The sequence below is a fragment of the Denticeps clupeoides genome, unplaced genomic scaffold (assembly GCF_900700375.1).
Source record: "Denticeps clupeoides unplaced genomic scaffold, fDenClu1.1, whole genome shotgun sequence".
In the NCBI taxonomy this organism is placed as follows: domain Eukaryota; kingdom Metazoa; phylum Chordata; class Actinopteri; order Clupeiformes; family Denticipitidae; genus Denticeps; species Denticeps clupeoides.
The window spans coordinates 95,861-119,571 of NW_021630127.1; the positions used below are offsets into that span (position 1 = coordinate 95,861).

Below are 23,711 nucleotides of genomic sequence, written 5' to 3' on the forward strand. Positions count from 1 at the left end.
TCCTTTTCCCTGACTTACATACCAACGGCAGCTTCCAACACTTCTGCTCCAATTGTCAGGAGCAGTGGAGCTGTTATTGGTATTGAATGCCACTATTTGAGGCGAGCTCTAGCTTAATTGCTCTCTTATGCCTCTCTTTTAGCAATGACCTTTTAATAACGGTTTCTTCTTCCATGTGACCAGGTTTCACAATGTGAGTAGCAATGCCCTGCAGCCTGCCTGGATCCCATATGCTGCTACTAAAATTGCACAGGAGCTTCTGGTGTTCTCGCTCAAGCTCATGACCGGTAGGTACATGTTTGTTCCCTTCACATTGTAGGCTCTTACTAAAACTGCATTCTTTTCAGATGACTGGCAGTTTGAGAGGCCTTCCAACGTGTATTACATGGAGATCTCATCCATTTTGAGGCTTCTGTCAAGCAGTACAACCATGTTCCCCTCCGGGTGTTTGTTGATTCCTGTCTGGTACCCCTTACCCTTATGCAGCTTCTGCTCCCAGCTATCTCTTCATTCAAAACCATGGGTGAGGTGCAGCTTAATTTCCTCATGGGTTTGTTTGCAGTGTGCTGTATTCTAATTTTACCCTCATTTCTTCTAGGTGTCTGGTGGATTCCAAGCTCACTGGCTCCTCCTCTCGCTTCCTGCCACGTACACAGGATTTCAAGCTCCAGTTCCAGCTGGAGGCTTTCAGGTTTCAGCAGGGTGACACTGGCTCTGTATGTGTCTGAAGCAAGCCCTTTGCTCTCCTGGTTCCATCACCTTTTGCATGGTGCTTGACCCTCCTCTCTCTTGTTACAGCTGTACATTACTTGTGTGCTGAAGGCAACCGCGGCTGCTTCCCCCACTGATGCTGAGCACAAGGCCTGTTCTTTTGTTGGCCAGAAGTAGGTCTTGACTAGCTGGCTGCATCACAAAAACATCCACGTGTGCTTTTTATTCAGGACCTGATCTTTGTATGAAGGTGGGCTGGTGCGGGTGGAGAGGACCAACTGTGTAGCTGCTGTGATGGCACTTGTGGGTCCAGGAAGGCAAGAGATCTGACCTCTGTCTCGGGTATGTGAACATGGTATGCATGTTTAGGGTTTGTGCTGAGCAAAATTGCACGTTTTTAACCCCCCTGTTGCTTGTCCTTTTTCCAGACTCCATGTGGGAGAAAGAAGTGTCTGTGGGACCAGTGTTCATCAGAGATTGACCAGCCTGTGTCTCTTGACCGTTCTGTTTTTAAAGGCAAAATAAATGCTGAAATGGATTGTGTATCAGTGTCTGCTGTCTTTCCTTTTGATGCAAACCCAATTTACATTTCTGGCCCTTCTCCGGTGCCTTAGTTACAGGGACAGTCCCCCTGGAGACACTCTGGATTGGATTTGGTGCCTTGCTCTGGGACCCAATGCTCGTAAACGTGGTTTGAACCTGGGTGTTCTGGGTCATAGGAAACTGTGGTACCCACTATGCTACTTCCACCACACAACTACGGGTCCATTTTTATTAGTTTCAGTTTGGGATGTGGTGATTGTGACTCCTGTAGCCGTTAATCCCCGTATGATACTGGTTTTGTGGGGGTAGCTTTGCTCTGCTCTGCTTTTCGGAAGCATGAAGGACCCAGCTGCCAGTCCTTGATCGGACACTAGAGAGGATTCTCACAAAGTTGACGCCATGTCCTAATCTGTAATGCTGTTCCCTTCCATTATGGCTACACCTGGTTAGCGCATGCATATGTTCCTTGGAAGGCCCTGTTCTAAGGTCATGTCTCATCAGCTCTGTATTTTAATTCTTTTGTGGGTGAATTTAATAACATTGTGGTAGGTGAATACAGAAACTGGCAACTTTCATCCAATTAGCAGTAGAAGGGGCATGCGATGTACACCATGCCATTGGACTTACAACTACTTTACAGTGTCCAGTAAGAGTTTTTGCACACTGTGAATCTCCAAAGCTTTGCAATGTTGTATATAGTGAAATGACAATGAAGTGCTCTTTGACTTTGGACCTCCAAACATGGACTGATGCTCTATGCTACACTTTTGGACGACTCCACCAACACAAATCATCACCAACCCTGCACTGCCGCCAACTGTTCACCCCCTTCCCATCATCCGGTACACAAGTGTGCAGCAAATACAAGAGGACTGCACAACAGCCTCTTTCCCCCAAGCAGCCCTGAACACCATGCTGCCCCCCATGACACACTGAACAGTCTAGTCCACAGCGTCTCTTGGACTTCGAGGTGACTGTTCCTAGTCCCGTTTCCTTCCGAGTGCCCTTTGGCACGAATAGGGATCCTCCCAGGTGTAACAAGCATCAGGGGTGGCTTGCTTAGTCACCTTCTCTTAGTCGCTTCTCTGTAACATTAACAAAGTGACCCTACAGGTTGGTTGCACTAAACTGTCCCTTTTTACATATCAGGATGACAGCTCCATCAGATTTAGGAGTGGAGTGAAATACTTGGTCCACTCCGGATGTCTAAATCTAACTTGATATTTCATCAACGAGTGAGTTATTTGCAATAATTAGAACTGGTTGTAAGTGCTTATGGTGGTTTAACACAAATTTTGTCCATGACGCTCATGTCTTTGCGTGCTTTCTACGTCTTTTGTTTTCTGACAACAACTGCACAACCAGCACCACCCCACCTTCCCCCTAAACGGAGACTCTCCAATACACTCCGACCCTTTTAACTCCTCCCTCGTCTGCCACCGCTAAATACACAACCAACACACTCCAGACACACTCCACTAATCGATGATGTCTTTGTGTACAATCTGAAAAACATTCTTCCAGCCTCATCATCCTGCTGACTTGCTGGATGACTCAGGAGAATAACTGTGCACACTCGGACTGTTGCAGAGAGCTGTCCTCCAAGCCACGGTGTGGCCTGTCTCTGGTGCCCCAAGGGAAATGCGCCGCAAGTGGTGCACGAGAAACCGGAAAGCGCGGGAAACAGGCGGGGATCCGTGCTAGGATAAGGGCTAATCATAGCCGGCTCTCCCAACTATCCAACTATCCAACAAACTGGACTACATCAAACTTCAGCAGACCACCCAGCGGGAAAATAGAGACTGCTGCGTCTTGTTTTTACTGAGACGTGGCTAAGCAACAGAATTCTGGACGCTGCCATTCGGCTGGGCGGCCTTACGGGGCAGTGGTGACCAAACGGCTAAAGAAGTGCTACACTAATCGGAAGGTTGCTGGTTCCAATCCCCAAACCGCCAAGGTGCCACTGAGCAAAGCACCGTGTCCACACAATCACCAAGGGTGATGGTTAAATGCAGAGGACACATTTCATTGTGTCACCGTGTACTGCAGTGTATCACAATGACAATCATTTCACTTTCAGTGACAGTTGATCGTTTAATATTAATACATAATAGTATTTTAAATATAATAATCGTGCTTCCAACATCTTACGGTGTTTGTTTATGTTGCTCTTTGAAAAAGTGAGATGTCTGGTTTTGTGTCAGTGGTTTTATTAGATATTGATATGCAAATCACACCAGTCCTAAGATGTTGAAAGAAAAACAGGCTGAGAAACAGAAGCATCGAAGAGTGCAAGTTAAAGTTACATGTTAGCACGTGTGACCTGCACAAAATAAGAACGTCCCATGAGAAAATAGTGCAAAATAGTGTTACAAATCGCTCTGTTGTATATTTAGCAGCATGTATTCCATATTTCCCGAGATGTTCAATAAGGGTTTTTTCAACAATATCATAATGCATATCATAATGCATTATTTTTTATTAAAGAATGGCACAGCGTTATATAAAAGAGGGTCCTGTGAGCAGAACATTCACTGCCGAATTTATACACGTTTATTCATTTTTGACATTACAGTTACAAAAAAATTTACAGAGCACGAAAGATTCGAAGAAAACTACTAAATTGATTATTACGTGCATCCTACCAGCGAAATACATAACTGTAGTCGTACATGAAGTCTGCCACTGCCAGTCGGCCGCCGCTGTCGTAAAACCCGCGCATGCGCACGGCTGCCCCCACCCGTTCCGCTTTACGGCCCCGCTCCATCAGCCAATGTGGCCGCTGCCGCGCGAGTGGTCGCCGTGCGTGTCCTGCGAATTAAGCTCGGGTTGCGTTCGCGGAGAAACCGACTCAAGTTGGACCGTAAACGTGCGTGCTTGGCGCGGAGGGAAGGGTTTCTTGGACGTGCGACGCACTTCCCGCGGTTTGAGAGCTGCGTGTGAACCTCGTGGCGGCGCGATTCGTTAAAAGATTGATGTACCTGCTACAATTTCAGCTTCTGTCATGCAGAATTAAGATCATGTAAGTACTGAAAATTCACAAGTGGGTTGTTGCGTGGACTATTCCAGGCAAGAGGTTGAGGTAGACGATTAAAAGAAACCTGGGAATTCGGTTTAACACTGTCATTTGTCGTGACCATTTTTGTATGATCACCCAATGGAGGGCTACTGTACTGCAAACTTCTGTCATCTCACCGTATACAAGTACACAGAGAGGCGAGACCGACCAGCTTCGGCAATTCCTGGTGTGCAAATGGAAGTTTAAAATAATAATAATAACGTTCGTAAATTATGCTAGACTTTTATTAAAGGTGCCGTGACATGAAAATGTCACTATAAGAGAAGGTTGAACATTAATACTAGTTCCCCTCGCCTGTAAATAGTGCCATTCTGTTTCGCCGTTCACAGAGCGGCAGCTCAGACGGTCGGATCTGGAATTTGTCCCCTTGAAGAGACCCTGAAGAACCAGTTAATTTTTAAATTTAAAATAACTTTCAATTTTAAACGCCGACACGACTACTTGTCAACGGCAACCTTGTGGTTGGTGGAATTGTGCTGATGACGTCATTTCCGCAATGTCCGATGAGCTTCTATAGGCCGCTCTCCTCCTCGTCCCGCCCATCTTCTCCTCATTAGCATTTTAAGCTTCTGACGCCAAAACGGGAAATCTCATTGTAGGACTGGATCAAAGTGGCTGTAATTCTTGCACCACAAGACTTCAGGTATAATATTAGGGGACCAACCAGCCCGATATATATTTTTTTTATATTTTATTATTAAATTTTTTTTTCAGCTGAGGTGCATGACCAAACTCAAGCCAGTCCTTTCCAAACGGAAATCTGGAACCAGTGATTCACGCTTTCATTTCCCGCCTTGACTTCTGTATTTATTGCTTTTTGGGATCATCCAGACCTCTCTAGCTCGCCTACAAGTAGTATAAAATGCAACTGAACGTTTTCTCACTGGTACAAACAGGCGAGATCACATAACCCCGACCTTAGCCGCACTACACCAGCTCCCTGTCTGTCTTGGAGTCCGTTTTAAAATTCTTTTATTAGTTTTTTAAGTCGCTGAATGGCTCGGCTTCAGCCTGTTGGTCCAACCTTCTCCGTTCTTACACTCCACCCGTTCTCTCGGGTCTTCAGACCAGGGACTATTGTCTGTTCCTCGGTCATGTAACAAGCCTTCACAGTGGCCGCCCCACGTCTATGGAATGACCTACCAAACAGTGTCAGGCAGGCGCCGTCAATCACTGCGTTTTAAATCTCGTTTAAAAACTCACTTTTACACCGTGGCTTTTAACCCAGTGTGACGTGGCCTCTAGGCAGTCCTTTCTTAACTCTTTTACTATGTTTATTCTAACCCCCATTGTATAATTCAAATGCTGCATGTTTCTCTTGTTTTATTCTGTTTTTGATTCTTTATTTTTAATGAACTTTGTGCATGATGTCCTGTTCCTGGTAATCTAACTTATTTTTATTTTAACGTAAGCACTTTTCTTTAACGTTTTCAGCTCATTTCTTGTGATATATTCTTTATAAATAAACTTGGTATATAAGAGCAATTGTAATTTTTTCAATTGTAATTTTAGAGGGAATAAAGAATCCTAAATGGATCTGACGTGTTCGCCATCAGCCGGTGTGAAGAGTGAAGACCCCCACGCGGCAACCTGATGATCCACAGAAGACCTCATCAGACGACCCAGTTGACCGTACTGTGAAAGAGGAGTCGTGCGACGACGACGATGACGACTCTGGCAAGTCCCGTGCCTTAACGCTCATCGCGTGTAGAACATTTACTAATCGTCTGCACTGCCCCCCGACAGAAAACGGCGGAGAGAAGGCGTACCAGTGCACACAGTGCGAGAAGAGTTACGGAAAACCGTACAGCCTCAACATCCACCTGAGGACGCACACCGGAGAGAAGCCCTACCACTGCCTGGAGTGCGGCGCGGGCTTTACGTCCCTGGGAGACCTGATAAAGCACCAAGGGCTCCACGCCACGGAAAGGCCCCACAGTTGCGCGCAGTGCCACATGAAGTTTGCCAAAGTGTCGGACCTCAAAAGGCACCGGCTGACGCACACCGGGGAGAAGCCTCAACGGTGCGCCGAGTGCGGGATGAGCTTCTCGCAGCTGCCGAGCCTCAAGAGGCACCAGCAGACCCACAGCGGAGAGCGGCCGTTCCGCTGTCCGGACTGCGGGCAAGGCGTTCTCCCGAGCGCTCATCCTCAAGGAGCACCAGAGGATCCACAGCGGAGAGAAGCCCTACCGCTGCGCCGAGTGCGGCGTGGTCTTCTCGCTCAAGTCCCAACTTTAAAGCGCACCAGCGGGTGCACTCCGGCGAGAAGCCCTACCGGTGCGAGCAGTGCGGCATGAGCTTTCCGCAGACGTCGACCCTCGTGCGCCACCTGAGGACGCACACCGGAGAGAAGCCCTTCTCCTGCGAGCGCTGCGCCATGTACTTTTCTCGCCTGTCCAGCCTCAAAAGGCACCAGAAGGTCCACGGCCGAGGCAAACGGCAGGAGACGTGAAAACGGCATGAAAAAGAGAGTGAGAGATATCGACCTGCACTGGACTGCCACGCGTTCCGATCCGTACCCAAGTGGAGACATTTAACTTAATGTTGTATATTGTATATTTCAGTTACTGTACTTTTGCCGTTTCAGATTTTAAGTCATTCATCTAAAATAAATTCAAAGCATAATAAATTCATTTGCCGCTGTAGTTTAGTGTCCGGTACTGGTTCTTTCGTCATGCGTGCACAGAGAAGAGGCATTATTCACGATCTCGTGAAATAAAGTAATTATAATCAACAAGAAACGACACAAAGAACACCGCTGTTCTGTTACGATAGAAAACACAATTTCCCAGAGTCTCTCTGTCCCGGAAGTGCGTTTTCCCTGCCGCTTGGAAAATATATATATATATATATGTGTGTGTGTGTGTGTGTGTGTGTGTATAGATATATATTGTCGACCTGCGGTGAACTGCCGCGCGAGCAATATTGTATATTTAATTTTTCACCCAGTTACTGTACTTTTTGGCGTTTTCAGTTTTAAGTCATTCATTTTGCACCGATAAGAGCCTTTCTTCAAAGCATAATAAATCCATTTGCCGCTATTATTTAGTGTCCGGTATTGGTTCTTATGTCACGTGTGCACAGAGAGGAGCCATTATTGAAGTTATTAAATTGTTACGTTATGGGTTAAGCATCGTACACAGTAGGGAATATGAAGCGGAACATTGCAAATATTTGCTTCGAGTCTACCACCACCGCAGGAAACGACACAAAAGAACACCGCTGTTCTGATACGATAGAAGACTTCGTTTCCCGTGAGCCTCTCTGCTACGTTCGCGCGATAATGGCGCCGGGTTGACGCCGTGTCCTCGCGGCACTGCTGCCGTATAGACCGTCACTCCTCGCACCCCGACCACCTGAATGTCCACCGTTGGTGACTGAAATCTGTCACTGCACAATCCATGCACTTTAGCAGAATACGTGCCCACTACTCGTGACGTCTGCGTGTCATGTTCCCATGAACATAAATATTTTCTTTGCTACTTTTCGCTAATTCTTTAACCATGCACAGTTAAACAGAGTGGTTCAGGATGTATTTTAACTATGCATGTGACATAATCAGAAGGTTGCCGGTTCGAATCCCGACCCGCCGAGGTGCCACCGAGCAAAGCGCCGTCCCCACACACTGCTCCCCGGGCGCCTGTCATGGCTGCCCACTGCTCACCAGGGGTGATGGTTAAATGCAGAGGACACGTTTCACAGTGTCACCGTGTGCTGTGTTGCAGTGTTTCACAGTGACAACCGCAGAGGCGGTCAGGAGGTTGCCGGTTCGAGTCCCGACCCGCTTAAGTGCCACTGAGGTGCCACCGAGCAAAGCGCCGTCCCCACACACTGCTCCCCGGGCGCTGAGGACATATTTCACCGTGTCACCGTGAACTCCGTTATCGAAATATGATTCATTTAAAATAAGAAACTGTAAAATATTGCAGATGCCCCCTAGGGTCTTGCTGCAGTACAGGTTATATTAGGCTAAAAAATTCAAATGATAATATATTAATTAAGATAAAATGCAATTAATATTGCACACAGATGCTACCGTAAATATAGGTTTATACTGAGTTTGTTCATCTCGTGTCTGAACGTTCATTTATCTCAACAAAATTTAAGAGGCTAATTTAAAAAAGGTTCTCACAGGGGTGCTATCTATATATCTCTATATATCGTGTTGCATACGTACCTGCCACATATGAGATGAAACATCTTGTGAAGCAAATTGCTTCTAACCCAGCGAGCAGTGGTTTTTCAAAGGTAAATAGAATGACATGTGACACAGGCGTCATAATGCATCATAATACGACCAAATACCATCTTCCAGCCCACTGATGCACATAATCAGCGGGGCCGCACAAGGAGTGGTCTTGTGTGTCTGTGAGTGTGTGTGTTTGTGTGTGTGTTCATGGTTTATGTTGATGGACCAGCGCTTGTCCTCCCACGGCCTGTGACAAAAAAGCATTTCAATCCAGAGCTGAGACACACAAAGCAACATGACCGCCGCCCGAAGACAAACTATGGCACCTGACTGACGCCCTGGGACTTTGTGAGTATATATATGTTTATGTTAATGTTTTATTATATGTATTTTTGAAATTGAAGCATATATGAGGAATATACAAGTATAATATTAGGATTATATGAAAATAAACTGTGATGACTCAGTAGGAGTTACTGCTTCTGTTATGCTGCTCGGCCTAGCATATATATATGTGTGTGTGTGTGTGTGTGTGTATGTATATTAAACTTGAAGTAGTATTAAGTAGTATTATACTTTTTTTTGTAGTTTGTAGTTATTTCCTGTTCATTGGATGTCTGGACGTCTCAGATTTTCTACCGCCTTCTATATGAAAAGAAAGTGAACAACCGAGCGAAATTCAACAGGGGACCAGATCAATCATCGTCATGGGAACAACAGGACTTCAGGTGACGGGGCTGCTGCTGGCCGTGCTGGGCTGGGTGGGTGGAGCTTTGGTGTGCGCTGCCCCCTTCTGGCGGGTGTCGGCCTTCGTGGGGGACGAGCTGGTGGTGTCGGAGGTGCTGTGGGAGGGGCTTTGGATGAGCTGCCTGTCTCAGTTCGGCCGCATGCAGTGCAAGACCTACGACTCGGGCCCTGGCGCTGGCGGGCGGCGCCAGCTGTGCCGCGCCCTCACCGTCCTCGCCCTCCTGCTGTGTCTGTTCGCACTGCTGCTGGGGGTCATCGGGCTCAAGTGCACCCACTGCCTGGGGGACACTCAGGGCCCAAAAGCCCGCCTGGCACGTGCCGCCGGGGTCCTTTTCGTCCTGGCCGGCCTCTTCTTCCTCATCCCTGTGTGCTGGACGGCATACTCCGTGGTGAGGGAATTCTACGACCCCAAACCGTGCCGCCGCCGCTCAAACGGGAGCTCGGCCCCGCCCTTTACCTGGGCTGGGGCACGGCCGTACTCATGTTGGCTGGTGGCGCCATTCTCAACGCGGGCCTCCGCCCCGCCGGAGCCTCGGCCGAGCAACACGAACGCAGGAGGCCGGAATAACCCCCAACCGCCGCACGCCGAGGGAAACCGGAGGAAGGAATACGTGTGAAACTAAAAATAGACTCTTCTAACAATGTGTGTTGAAGGACTTACCACTGACCCCATGTAGTGTTAATGCTACATACACTGTTTTCGACAATATATTCAAATATACGAGAACTTATATACTCAAAAAAACGAACCTTCATGCCATCATGTTTCCTCCGATTTAAATCGGAAGCCCCGGCGTCGGCCGAGGAGCACGTCACGGCGAAGCGGTGGCAGAACCAGCTTTTCAGGCTGAAACAGAAGAACCAGAAGAGAACAGGACATTCCACGCAGGAGTTCAAAGCCACCTGCAACCAATTTAATGAATGCAGAACCGAAGAGAGTTAAAAAAAGTTCTTTCATGTAACATTGACACTCGCCCGGTCCCGTATGTCAGATTGCGTATGTGTTTTACGCGTGTGGGACGCTGTCCAGCAGATGGGCCGGCCTAGTGGAACAATGGTGGGATTGAAAAACGCAGACAAACGGGAGTCTATGCTCAGGATCCTCCACCTAATTCCAAAATGATGTAATAATTGCTCGACTGTAAACGGGAATGTTATGGACCGCATTTTTATTATCACACTGCGAGGGCATCTGTGACAGCAGGGCCTGTTTGATGGACAAATGATCTGCACTAATTCCAAATAAAGACATTTAAACTAAGTAAAAGTGCATGTCGTTGGCATTTTTTTCGGTAGAACTAGAGCTTCCATTCTGCCCACACTGACCTTCAACCCCGCCAATCACAGTATAGAGTGGTAGTAGCCTAGTGGGTAACACACTCACCTGTGAACCAGAAGACCCAGGTTCAAACCCCACTTATTACCATTATGTCCCTGAGCAAGACACTTAACCCTGAGTGTCTCCAGGGGGGGGACTGTCCCTGTAACTACTGATTGTAAGTCGCTCTGGATATGATACACCGGGTTTCGTCCAGCAGGCGTCAGCGTGGCACTGCCGTAGCCCCGCCCACCTCAGCATCACGGCCGTAGCTCCGCCCATCACGTTTTTTTATGGCAACAATCGGTCCCATTTTAGTTGTATAGTTGCTCAACAGAAATCGCAACGCATGTACAAATACCCCCGGTCTCATTTTAGGTTAATTTGTAATATAAACACAGCAGCCACAAAGGTATTGATATTTTTTATTTATAAAAGACAAGTCTGATAGGAGGCATCACTCATTTCCACTGACGTTAATGTGTAAAAATGACCACGTCCCATCACAACAGGGTAAACGCGACCACGTCCCGGTCCCCTCTTCTCCCCGAACCGAGGGCCCGTCCCCGAGCTCGACGCGCCAATTGGCTGCCGCGGAGCGGAAGCCCGGCTGGCGCGCGTGACCGCGGACGCGAGGGAGATGCCGCGTTGCGCGCGCGCGCGCGCCCCGCAGTCGAGGCCGCGTCACCGTCACCGTCACCGTCGCCGGCGCGGCTCGGAGATTTAGCCGGGTGACCGTGGACGCGGAGCGACGCCATGGCGGAGCGGCGGATCTCGCGTTGGGTACTTCGGGGGAGTCGCGTCGTGCGGGGCGGCGTGCTGCACCCACCCGCTGGACCTGCTGAAGGTGAGCCGCCACCTGCGAGCGCCGGAGGTCGCTGGGCCCGTGTTGGGGGTGACGCGAAGCGGTCTCCGGGTGTCCGGGACAAGGTCGTTCTGCAGAGTCAGGTGATCGAACCCTGAAAGCTTCCTTCCCGAGAGTGTCCGTCTGTTCAAAGCCCACCTTCTAACCCACAGCGACCTGCTGTAGTTACAGGGGGCTCGAACCTGCGACTTTGCTGGTTGTTAAAGCCCACCTTCTCCCCCCCAGGGGCCCCGAACCCGTGATTTGGTTCATGCTGGCAGTTTTAAAGTCAACTTTATCACCCACAGCGACCTGCTGTAGTTACAGGGGGCTCGAACCTGCGACTTTGCTGGCTGTTGGCTTTTAAAGCCCACTTTATCACCCACAGGGACCCCGAACCTGTGACATTGCTGGCTGTTTAAAGCCCACCTTCTCCCCCACAGCGACCTGCTGTAGTTACAGGGGGCTCGAACCCGCGACTTTGCTGGCTGTTAGTCCACTTTATCACCCACAGGGACCCCGAACCCACGACTTTGCTGGCTGTTTTAAGCCCCACCTTCTCCCCCACAGCAACCTGCTGTAATTACAGGGACCCCGAACCCGCGACTTTGCTGGCTGTTAAAGCCCACCTTCTGCCCCACAGCGACCTGCTGTAGTTACAGGGGGCTCGAACCTGCGACTTTGCTGGCTTGTTAGTCCACTTTATCACCCACAGGGACCCCGAACCTGCGACTTTTGCTGGCTGTTAGTCCACTTTATCACCCACAGGGACCCCGAAACCCGCGACTTTGCTGGCTGCTGGTCGTTCTTCTGTGCTTGTGACCTCAGGTCTACATCTGCGAGGTTTACCACACGGTGGTTTTTTAAATGAACCAGTGTTCCCACCGACACATTTCTCATAGACGGAACCCCGGTGATGAATCCCAGCGGGAGATTTGGGGCGGAGGGGACGGGTTTCGTTTGTTCTGGAGGACCTCCTGCACGCTTCAGATACCTCACGCCGGCATGGAGATCTGCAGCGGGCCGGTCTGTACTTGTCAGAACCCCCTAGGTGTCTGGCACCGTTGCGTGTCTTCGTAGCGAATCTGGAATGGCGCGTTCCCTCGTGCAAGAAAGCGCCACTCAGGACGGGCGTGGCTGGCGATCTGGGCTTTTTGTGTTGGCGGAGATAAAGACGAAGGTGGAGCTGAAAGGAGAGAGATTTGGAACGGTGGGAACAAAGTTGGATCGGCGTGACTCAGAGGCTCAGGTTTCGGAGGACGAGGACGTCCTGTGCCTGGAATTGTCCCCTGTGCGGCGTTGATAGATTTAGGCCTGGACGGCCGGCGGGACGCCCGACATGCATTCTGAATCGGGCTGAAGGCCGCGCGCGTCGCCTCTGTTACGATGGCAGCGTCCATGAGATTGTCCGAGTGCCGACAAGAGTGGAAAAACCGGAAAGCGTGAGACGGGACGGGCTACCACGCGGTTCTCAGCGCGGCGTGTTCAGTCAAGATGAAGAGCCAAGATGAACGTGGGTTTCTTATTAAACCCTGACTGGTTGCACGATTCGACTCGCGATTCTCGACGCATTGCCATCAGTTTTTCTACGTTACGGCGAATTATGTTGTGAAATAAAAGTAAGTGAAGTGATTGTCACATGTGATACACAGCAGCACGGCACACGGTGCACACAGTGAAATTTGTCCCCTGCATTTAACCCATCACCCTGAGTGAGCAGTGGGCAGCCATGACAGGTGCCGGGGAGCAGTGTGTGGGGACGGTGCTTTGCTCAGTGGCACCTCAGTGGCACCTTGGCGGATCGGGATTCGAACCAACAACCTTCTGATTACGGGGCTGCTTCCTTAACCGCTAGGCCACCACTGCCCCAAATAAGTCAGCGAGTCAAGAGTTAAGGGCCCGTTCAACCCGGCATCATTCTGGCGTCCACGGCGTCAGGGAGCGCGGACTGAACGTCGGTTACATAGAAATTCTTGTTATAAAGTTGTGACTGTTCTCCGACTCAGTCCGGCGCCGCTCCTGGTGGGAGTAAAGCGTTTAAAACGGCGGCAGTCGACCGTGGGGACGAGGCTGAACTCCGACCCGGAGCGGCTACTTTTTAACCAGAATGCTTATGCAACCTCACTGAGAAATAATCGACTAAGTTCTGCACCGCATCGATGCAGAATCGTCCACGTTGGTGACCTAGTGGTTAAGGAAATGGCCCCATAATCAGAAGGTTGCCGGTTCGAATCCCGATCCACCAAGTGAAAGTGAAGTGATTGTCACACGTGATACACAGCAGCACAGCACACAATACACACAGTGAAATTTGTCCTCTGCATTTAACCCATCACCCTGAGTGAGTAATGGGCAGCCACAACAGGTGCCCGGGAGCGGGAGCTGTGTGGGGACGGTGCTTTGCTCAGTGGCACCTCAGTGGTACCTTGGCAGATCTTGGATTCGAACCAGCAACCTTCTGATTACAGGGGCCGCTTCCTTAACTGCTAGGCCACCACTGCCCCGAATAGTGCCACTGAGCAAAGAACCGTCCCCACACACTGCTCCTCGGCACCTGTCATGGCTGCTCACTGCTCACCAAGGGTGATGGTTAAATGCAGGACACATTTCACTGTGTGCACCGTGTGCTGTGCTGCAGTGTATCACAAGTGACAATCACTTCACGTTTGCAAACACAACACAACGCATCGATTATTAATTGTATTAAATGAATCACCCCTAGTTCTTATTTCTGGGCATTTGCACCAGGATCTGACGGAGTGGTACGGTAATTGTGGAATATTCGCACGTGGAGTTCCTGGGGTTCCTTCCGAGTCAGACGTGAACTTTTGAATAAAGTGGGAGGAGCGCTTGTTACTAACTCTCGCTGATCTGACCAAATGTGGCCGACCTAAAAATGTTCTCGGTTCCGTACAACAAGTGCGGTTCAGAATTTTCCCAATCGTTTCCTCATTCACGCTGTAGAATTTGTTACAGGTTTAGAACATGGTTCTCTCGTCACGCTCCATCTGTTCTTTATCGTCCAGTCATATGTAGCACGTTTTTCCTGAAGACTGAACGGTTAAACTTGAAAACGTGCCAGCTGCCCGTTGACGTACAGATGAGTGAGAACGGAGGTTTTGTACATTAATGCTCTGGCCCTGTTGTGGAAAGTACAAAACGATGGGTGATGTGGGGTTACGGATGGCCACAGATGAAGAACGTGCACGGGGACGTGCGGTGAAGTCCAGTCAGAAGCCACTCCTGTCCAAAACGTGAATTCGGGTCTTCGTCCGAGGGCCGATTTCCCTCGCGGCGCTGCATGTGTCCTCTCTACTTCAACCCTTCTAATCCGGTTATCCAGGTCGCTCTCTCTCTCTCTCTCTCTCTCTTCTCTCTCTCTCAGAACACTGCACGTACTGTTTTATTGACCATTAGGAGGAATCGGATCTTTTCCTCCGGGCCGACATCGAGTTACTGAGGACCGTAGATAAGTGACCTCTTTGTCTGCGGTTTCCTGCCTCCGATCTGGTAGACGGGGGGGTCGGGAGAAGGTAAAAGTGAAGCCCCCGTCCTGTACCGAATGCGTGTGCTACTCCGCGGTCACCTGGCGCCGTGACCGAGCCCGTAGAATAAAACAGAACGAAGTTAAATTCCAATTTTATTTGTCACGTTCACAGTCGTACCTGGTATGATGTGGCGGTGAAATGCTTTGGCGACTGCTACTGCCCACAGTATCGCAAATATTGCTAGTATACAACCATTATGCAAATGAAGCAAAAGTGGTTTATAGTCATTGTATAAAAATGACAAAACTAATTTAGCAGCCGCGAAGAGGGCGGTAAAACCAAGAATATCCAAAAAAAAAAAAGCTGGAATTGGCCTGTTGGGTAACACATTCAGGCCTCCAAACCGGAATCGGTCAGTAGTTACAGGGACAGTCCCCCCCCCAGGAGGACACTCAGGGGTTTGCTCAGGGACGCGATGGTAGTAAGTGGGGGTTTGAACCCTGGACTCGGTGGCCTACTCTAGAAAAGCTTGCTTTTGAGGTTATTTACTCTTGTCCCTTTAATCCCAATTCTATTTGCGCTCAACGTAGCACACACACACACACACAACCCACCCCATGCGCGCAGAGAGCAGATAAGAGTTGACAAGGTTTGTGTGGCGGCTGCACCCTGATAAACCAGCTGCGGCCTTCATATCGTTTCGAATCGGAGTCTGTCTGTGGGTGCAGACAGCAGGGAGTTTGTTTTTTTTGGCTGCCAGTAGAAACCGAGCACTGGCAGCTCCTGGAGTTGGGCGCTGATGATGATGATGATGACGATGACGATGATGATTACGATCCTCACACAGGTGCACCTGCAGACGCAGCAGGCGGTGAAGATGAGGATGATGGGCATGGCCATGCACGTGGTGAAGAACGACGGGGCTCTCGCTCTCTACAGTGGCCTGAGCGCCTCGCTCTGCAGACAGGTGTGTGTGTGTGTGGTGTGTGTGTGTGTGTGTGTGTCGTCTGCTTTCCAGTTTTCTCCAGTTTACATGGTCAGATACTCCAAAGTCCAGTTGGGTTACAGAATAACCTCCCTCCTGAAAGTTCAAAGGTCGCACAGAGCAGAACCCTCCCTGTAATGAATCAGTAAAGCGCCCTCTAGTGGTTGGTAATGGGTGACTTATTATGATTACAGGATTTTTAAAAAGAATGTGTGACAGTTTCTATGTGCAGCTTATCGTCTCAACCTCTCTCTCCCTCTCGATTACGTGTTCGTTCCAGATGTCGTACTCTCTGACGAGGTTTGCTATATATGAGACGGTCAGGGACATGGTGAGCCGTGACTCTAAGGGACCCCTGCCATTCCACCAGAAAGTTCTGTTGGGAGCATTTGGAGGTGCACACACCCACTCTCTCTCTCTCCCTGTCTCTCTCTCTCCTCCTCTCTGTTTACATTTACACCATTTTGCTGACCCCCTTATCCAGGGTGACTTACATGAGCGCTTTAAAATATCCATCATTGAAAACCCAGGTTTGGTTCAGTACGACCTGATCTACATACCGTTCCCATAACAACTCAGAACCAAACCATTTTTAAAAAAATACAGTTTGAATATAGAACGTGTCTTTTAGTTCTAATATACTCTATTGTCCTAATTTCTCTCTTTGTCTTTCTCTTTCTTTCTGTCTTTGTCTCTCTCTCTCTTCCTGACTCGCTCTCTCTCTCTTTCACTCGCTCTCTCTCTCGCTCTGTCTGTCTCTCGCTCTTGCTCTCTGTTTCTCACTCTGTCTGTCTGTCTGTCCCTTCCTTTCTCTCCCTGTCTTTTTCTCTCTCTCTCTCTTGCTCTTGGTCTCTGTCTGTGTCTCTCTTTTCTCCCCCTAATTGGAATTACAGGTACTAAAACCCAAGAAATGATACATTTGCCCAGATAAACTACATACTCTCTCTTTCTCACTCTCTCACTCTCTCTCATCCTTTCCCCAGGATTCACAGGAGGCTTCATTGGAACCCCGGCGGACATGGTCAATGTGAGGTGTGGGGGAGTTTCTGTTTACATAATCAACACATCAGTGACCAATGATTGTCAGAATGTAAGACAAGGAGAACAATACGGGGAAGAATAATAAAAAAAAAAAGACCTCATGAAATGCGCTCTGTGCTGTGAAGACCCTTCAACCTTCACGAGGAATGCCGGTATTTGGTGTTTTCTCGATGTCGGGCGTGAACTTCACAGCATGTTCCGAGTAGGATAACCGTACAGATACGTTCTCGTACGCCGTCACGGTGAGGTTGACTGAGCACAGACGTTTTCCTGCTTCTTGGAGAACGTCTGTAGCCGCATCTGTAATGTCGTGTTGTAGCGGTTAAGGAAGCGGCCCCGTAATCAGAAGGTTGCCGGTTCGAATCCCGATCCGCCAAGGTGCCACTGAGGTGCCACTGAGCAAAGCGCCGTCCCCACACACTGCTCCCCGGGTGCCTGTCATGGCTGCCCACTGCTCACCAAGGGTGATGGTTAAATATAGAGGACAAATTTCACTGTGTGCACCGTGTGCTGTGCTGCTGTGTATCACATGTGACAATCACTTCACTTTAAATCTCTGGACGCTGAGAGAAAGATCGACTTTTCCTCCGTTCGCTCTTCGTGGCAGAACTGAAAATATACATTTCTAAAAAAAAAACGCGAATTTTTACGCGGCCTCCAGAACATCACAGAGCGGCGTCACTACGATAATCGATTATTCGGTTTGTTTTTCGATTCGGCGTCTCGTGCGCTGCCGTTGACTCTCCCTGGTTTGTCGGCAGGATGCAGAACGACGTGAAGCTGCCGCCGGAGCTGCGCAGGAAGTGAGTGGCGTCCTCTTCTCGCCGCCGCGAGCTCGCCGTAACGCGGTAGTGACGCCTGCTTTCTGCCTTTCAGTTATAAGCACGCGCTGGACGGACTGTGCAGGGTCTTCCGGGAGGGTAAGCGGCGTTTAAAGGCAGTCGTGTTGTGCCGCGCCCCGTTCCGACCCGCTTCCGAATGTAATATGTTTCTTAGAGGGATTGAAGAAGCTGTTTTCTGGAGCGACCATGGCATCAAGCAGAGGGGCTCTGGTCACAGTGGGGCAGGTGAGGCAGCAGAGCATGCTGGGATAGGTGGTCCGGTGCAGTCGTGTCACCTCACGCGTGTCTCTCCTCTTGTCCAGCTGGCCTGCTATGACCAGGCCAAGCAGCTGGTTCTGGTCACGGGTTTCATGAAGGACAACATCTTCACTCATTTCCTCAGCAGCTTCATCGCGGTGAGTCGGTTTTTATTATTTATTTATTTTTTTAATTATTATTCCTGGAACTTTAAATGTTTTTTTTTTTTTAAAAGTGTCACACGCTGTTGTACCTGCGTCTCGCCCGCAGGGAGGCTGCGCCACGTTCCTCTGCCAGCCGCTGGACGTCATCAAGACGAGGCTCATGAACTCCAAAGGGGAATACTCGGTAGGCGGGACCATACAGCTTTCGGTCTGGGACACGGCAGGCATCGCGCTGCGTCTGAGCAGTGGTGAACTTTGACCCCTGTGTGCTGTGATGCAATGGCGCCCGACTGACAGGATTCGTTTATTGTCGCGCGTACGGAAGAAATTACGTTTCTCTGTCCAGTTAAATTTTCTTCGCTGTCCACGTACAAATGCCGAGTTCGATTAAAGTTTCATACGAATAAAGATAAAATGTGTTTAGTAACACAACATGGAAGCTTGGAGGCTGTAAAACCCGGATGGATGGTTAGAGTTGTGCATTGAGTTGTGCATAATTTTGTGCATTGTTGATATTCTTAAAAAACGAGCAGTTGCAGGAAGACGGTAAAATAAAAAGGGTATAGAAGGATATTTAAAGGTCCCCTATAATTTTCTTTTTGCTTTTATGTCAGTCTTGTTGGTCCCCTTATACTGTACCTGAAGTCTCTTGGTGCAGAATTTCAGTCCCATAATTTCCCAGGACGCGGTATTTCGGTGTCTGTAGCTTTAAATGCTAATGAGGAGGAGAGAGGCGGGACGAGGAGGAGGGCGGCCTATAGAAGTTGAGCGGCCATTCGTGGAAATTACGTCATCAACACCGTTCACCAACCACAATGTTTGGAGAAGACAGGAAGTCGTGTCTGTGTTTTTTTTTTTTTATGGAAAAAATGTGACGTCTCATGTGACTGAACTAAATAATACATTTGTGCTTAGTTTTACATCCAATCCCTGCTTTTCAAGCCACGACTGTCGGTGGAGATACTTTTTTTTTTAGTGGCGGGGTGGGAAGTTCGAAGCAGAATGACATATAATCGCCATTTCTAGCCGCTGCAGGCAGGCTCGACAAGTGACCTTTGCATAGTAGCGGACCTGTAATAGGCTCGCGTCTCCATAGCAACAACAACACAAAAGCAAAAAAAGTTGAGTTATGTCATGATATGTATATGGATTGGACGGGACAGTACAGCTCTCGCATTGTCCTAACCGACCTGTCCGTCTTATGTTTGAATAGGGAGTGGCGCACTGCTTAAAGGAGACTGCCAAACTGGGACCGCTAGCTTTTTACAAGGTAATTTCACTAATTACAGATCGTAGAACTGTAGCCCCGCCCACTTTCTCCACCTGCTAACGGTCCAATTCGCCGGCAGGGCCTGGTTCCGGCGGGGATCCGGCTGATTCCGCACACGGTCCTCACCTTCATCTTCCTGGAGCAGCTGAGGAACCACTTTGGCGTCGTCGTTGTGTCCTGAGCCTTCATCTTTTAAAGCCTCACACACACACACACACACACACACACTCATAAACACAAAAGGTACACCGAATACGTTCAGTTTACTTTTAGAACCTGTACAGAAGTGCAGCAGAAGTGATTTTCTTGTTGTTCTTGTTGTTCCCTGAGGAGATGGGGTTGGGACCCTCACGCACGTGCCATTTTCAGACACATTCTCACATTCGTCACCCGTGCCGTGACAGAGACTGGGGACGTGTGACCGTAGTAGAAAGCGTCTTCTGCACTAGACTGGAGATGATTGTGCTGAAGGAAAAAAAAAAAAAAACTCCTTCGTAGCAGAAACTGCCGGCCGCGCTGGTTCTTTATTCCGTCCCGACTCCCGGGAACGTCAGGAGCCGGGGCGGAATAAACGCGCAGGACCGGCCGAGGGACCCTAGGGGACGCTGCCTCCTTACGTTTTGACACGACCATGCATCAGACGCGATAAAACTGGACTTAAAACGCAGCCCTCGTACACAGGAATTATGTGGACGTCCTGCTGTGAGGTCAAAAGTCACTGGATTTAACAATAATATAACTATTAATCAATTTGATCTATATAGGGCCCATGTTCCAGCGTCCTGGCTAACGTAGAGATTAATAACGCATTATGTGTTGCAGGTGAGGGCTTTTTTTTTTTTATTTCACGTAAATCATTTCCGTACAACCATTCCAGCAGCCCGATCCAGTCTGACGTTTCCTGCTGCCAGTGAACCCGCCGAATCCTGCCGGGCCAGTCCAGACTAGTGTGGATCCCGCTGTAGTTCCACGTACATTCATTTTAATGCTGTTATTTGCTGTTTTTAGTTTTTTTTTTTTTTTAGCAACCTGCTGGGTTGGTGTTGTGTGTTGATTTGGCTGCTCATAGTATTGATCAGGACAAGCTGTTCAGAGTTTAATTTGAACCAATTCTGATCAGATTTCATGTTCGTCAACGCCGCTTTTTCATTTTCTTTGCCGTAGTCAACTGTTGCCTCTAGGGGGCAGAGTGACGCAGGTATTGGAAAGGCGGCGTTTGGCTCTGTGTGGGAGAAGTTCACTGATTTAATGTGTTTAACAAGTGTTTTACACTGTCTGAAATAACTTGGGAATCGGGATTAAAATACTAACAAGGAATGGCCAGTTGGTACCAGGTTTTTTTTTTTTTCCTCTCACAATCACAAATGTCCAAATGATTTATGGACCACTTGATTATTGGATTCTCTCCTAATGATTGTGCATTAGCTCCACTGTGTATAACATGAACCACTGGAAATAAATGTAACTAGAAATTAGACCCATTTCTGAAATTCTTAGTTATGACATGGGCATGTGTATTTTGGTCCAAAGCAGTGCAAAAAAAAAAATTGCTTTGAATTTATAGCTAAATCAGTTTTGGGCCATTCTCAGTCTGTTAAAAAAAAATAAAAAAAATTAATAGACAAACGGCTAACTCCTATTAATTTAATGCATGATAAGATGACAAGTGGGAAATTTACATTGTCACGGCAGAAAGTGGACTGTACACGATATATAAAAAGTTAAATAGACAAATAACTGGGGCTGCACAATATCCATACAGAGCGAAACTGCAATGACCCAGTAGGTGGCGAAGCTACTCAAGTTGAGGTTAAAGTTTATTGTCATATGTACAAAGTACAGCGTACAGAGCACAATGACTGTCCCTGTAACTACTGACTGTAAGTCGCTCTGGATAAGGGCGTCTGATAAATGCTGTAAATGTAAGGCGGTTCATCCCAGGGCGGGGCTCAGCCAGTGCACTCCGGCTGTGCTGAGCCCTGCCAATTCCCCAAATGTGGGAATCTCGACTGCATAATTTTTTTGGGGGCAGTGGTGGCCTAGCGGTTAAGGAAGCGGCCCCGTAATCAGAAGGTTGCCGGTTCGAATCCCGATCCGCTGAGGTGCCACTGAGCAAAGCACCGTCCCCCCACACATTTCTATTTAAGGCATTTGGCAGACGCACTTATCCAGAGCGACTTGCAACGTGCTTCCATGTTAGCATCGATGAAGTGATCACTGCGCCCCGGGCGCCTTTCATGGCTGCCTGCTGCTCACCAAGGGCGTGGTTAGATACAGAGGACACATTTTGTGTGCTGTGCTGCACTCACTTTCATAAGGCTCCCAGGTATCTATTCTTTAGTTTGTGCTTTCCGTATGTACATCCTTGTCACCCTGCATCGGTTCAGCGTTCGTATCCGGATGACGGAATCGCGTCCCGTTGCTGATCTCGGCATCTTTGTTCTCTCAAGGCCTTTGCCAGTGTCGTGCGCGAGTGACAAAACCCTTTGTCACCTGAAACCCAGGCCTCGAGATGCCTGGAAGGTTACGCTTGGAGGTTTTCTTCTCAGTGTCTGCGATGAAGGGCCTTTTGAAACGTCAATCGGTCTCTTCGTGTGTAAAGTCACGATGCAACTTTATAACGATATATTGCGAATTTACTAAAAATGTTAAAAAAAAAAAAACGGTATATAAGATTCTGCGTCGATCACATTAGAAACATCGATATTATCAGTACAATATCGGCAGGTGAAGTACGTTGAGTTTAAGTGTAAAGTTAATAGAAACTACGGCGGAAGACTCCTGGTGTCCTGGCACGTCTCCAGCTAGTCTTCCCATTTTGCCTGGTTCCGCCAGGCACGAAGCCTCCACAAGGGTCCGTTCTTTAATCGCACTGGGATCTCCAACTTTATTTCTCCTGGTTCACAGCGTAAAGGCCGTCACCGCTGACCCACGCTTTAACTCCGCTGCCACCTGAACAAGTGAAGTGAAGTGAAGTGATTGTCACATGTGATACACAGCAGCACAGCACACGGTGCACACAATGAAATTTGTCCTCTGCATTTAACCCATCAACCTGAGTGAGCAGTGGGCAGCCATGACAGGCGCCCGGGGAGCAGTGTGTGGGGACGGTGCTTTACTCAGTGGCACCTTGGCAGATCGGGATTCGAACCGGCAACCTTCTGATTACGGGGCCGCTTCCTTAACTGCTAGGCCACCACCGCCCCTTTTTTGCGCATGATAAATAACAAGCGGGGCCAAAAAAAAAACAACGGTTTTGATCGCTCGTGGATTAGAGTTGGTCTGTGGTCTTGACTTTCTGCCGAAGTGGAACTTACTACACGAGCCAGGAGGAAACGGGACCGTTTGAATGGTCGGGGTTGATCTTTTTGAGGAACTTTTCCCCAGATCACACCAGCATGCACTGATTTAAAAAAAAAAAAATGGAACCCCTTTATCTCGCCTTGTCCCCCCGCCAGTTCTGTAGTGTTTCTCCTGACAGGCACGCCTGCAGGGTTCTGTGGTTTGGACGGAACCTGTTGTTCTGGTCACGGCCCGACTGATTTGTATGGATTTTGGGATCAGGACTGCCGGTCTCTCGGGTCAGACCTTACTGCGGCGGAGAAATAATAGAAATGCAGGAGTCGTGGAGCGAGGCGTTCCTCTCCCATCTGGAGCCCGAGCCACCAGTCACTGCTGTCACATCGGGTCATTCTAGTCTTTTCCAAAATGGCACCCACTGCAGGCCCTAAATCACCGGGGCCAACCCATAAAGAGGGGGACATCCAGCACCGTTTTTTTTTTCTGTTTCTCTCTCAGTTGCAGCTGTCAGAACCAGGGAGGAACAGGAATCTTTCTCCTCCGGGACGGAACAGTTGACCTTCAGCTCAACAAATGTTGATTTTTTCATTTTTTTGCCTCCAGCTAAGCTGAAGAAAGTTGGAGTGAAAATATCGATCATGAAACCCAGTAAACAGGATCTGGAAAGGAAATCAAATGAATAATTAAATTTTGCATACAATAAATTATTTTTAAAAATGGAAAAACGGTGACACGGTGAAACATGTCCTCTGCTTTTTATCGTCACCCTATACACATACATTATATACACATATACATATACATATACATTATATACACATATACATATACATATACATATACATTACATATATACAGTACAGGCCAAAGGTTTGGAGACACCTTCTGATTCAATGTGTTTTCTATATTTTCATGACCATTTACATGTGTAAATGGTACATAACTCCACATGT

General features: G+C 48.5%; 1 protein-coding gene and 3 pseudogenes across 1 annotated transcript; all 4 read left to right on the forward strand.

The window, feature by feature from the left end:
* The first annotated feature begins 5,998 nt into the window (after window positions 1-5,998).
* Window positions 5,999-7,072, forward strand: LOC114784224 (gastrula zinc finger protein XlCGF49.1-like; annotated as a pseudogene).
* Window positions 7,073-9,229: 2,157 nt separating this feature from the next.
* Window positions 9,230-9,837, forward strand: LOC114784227 (claudin-9-like; annotated as a pseudogene).
* Window positions 9,838-11,343: 1,506 nt separating this feature from the next.
* LOC114784226 (mitochondrial dicarboxylate carrier-like) lies at window positions 11,344-21,084 on the forward strand. Its single transcript, XM_028969458.1, is given in 12 exon segments — window positions 11,344-11,370; window positions 11,372-11,434; window positions 15,767-15,886; window positions 16,185-16,299; window positions 16,888-16,936; window positions 17,707-17,748; window positions 17,822-17,865; window positions 17,942-18,012; window positions 18,090-18,182; window positions 18,295-18,372; window positions 19,402-19,458; window positions 19,538-21,084. Coding segments are annotated over 12 exon segments (861 nt in total). The 3' UTR covers window positions 19,640-21,084.
* Window positions 21,085-21,376: 292 nt separating this feature from the next.
* On the forward strand, window positions 21,377-21,522 carry LOC114784237 (uncharacterized; annotated as a pseudogene).
* Window positions 21,523-23,711: the final 2,189 nt, after the last annotated feature.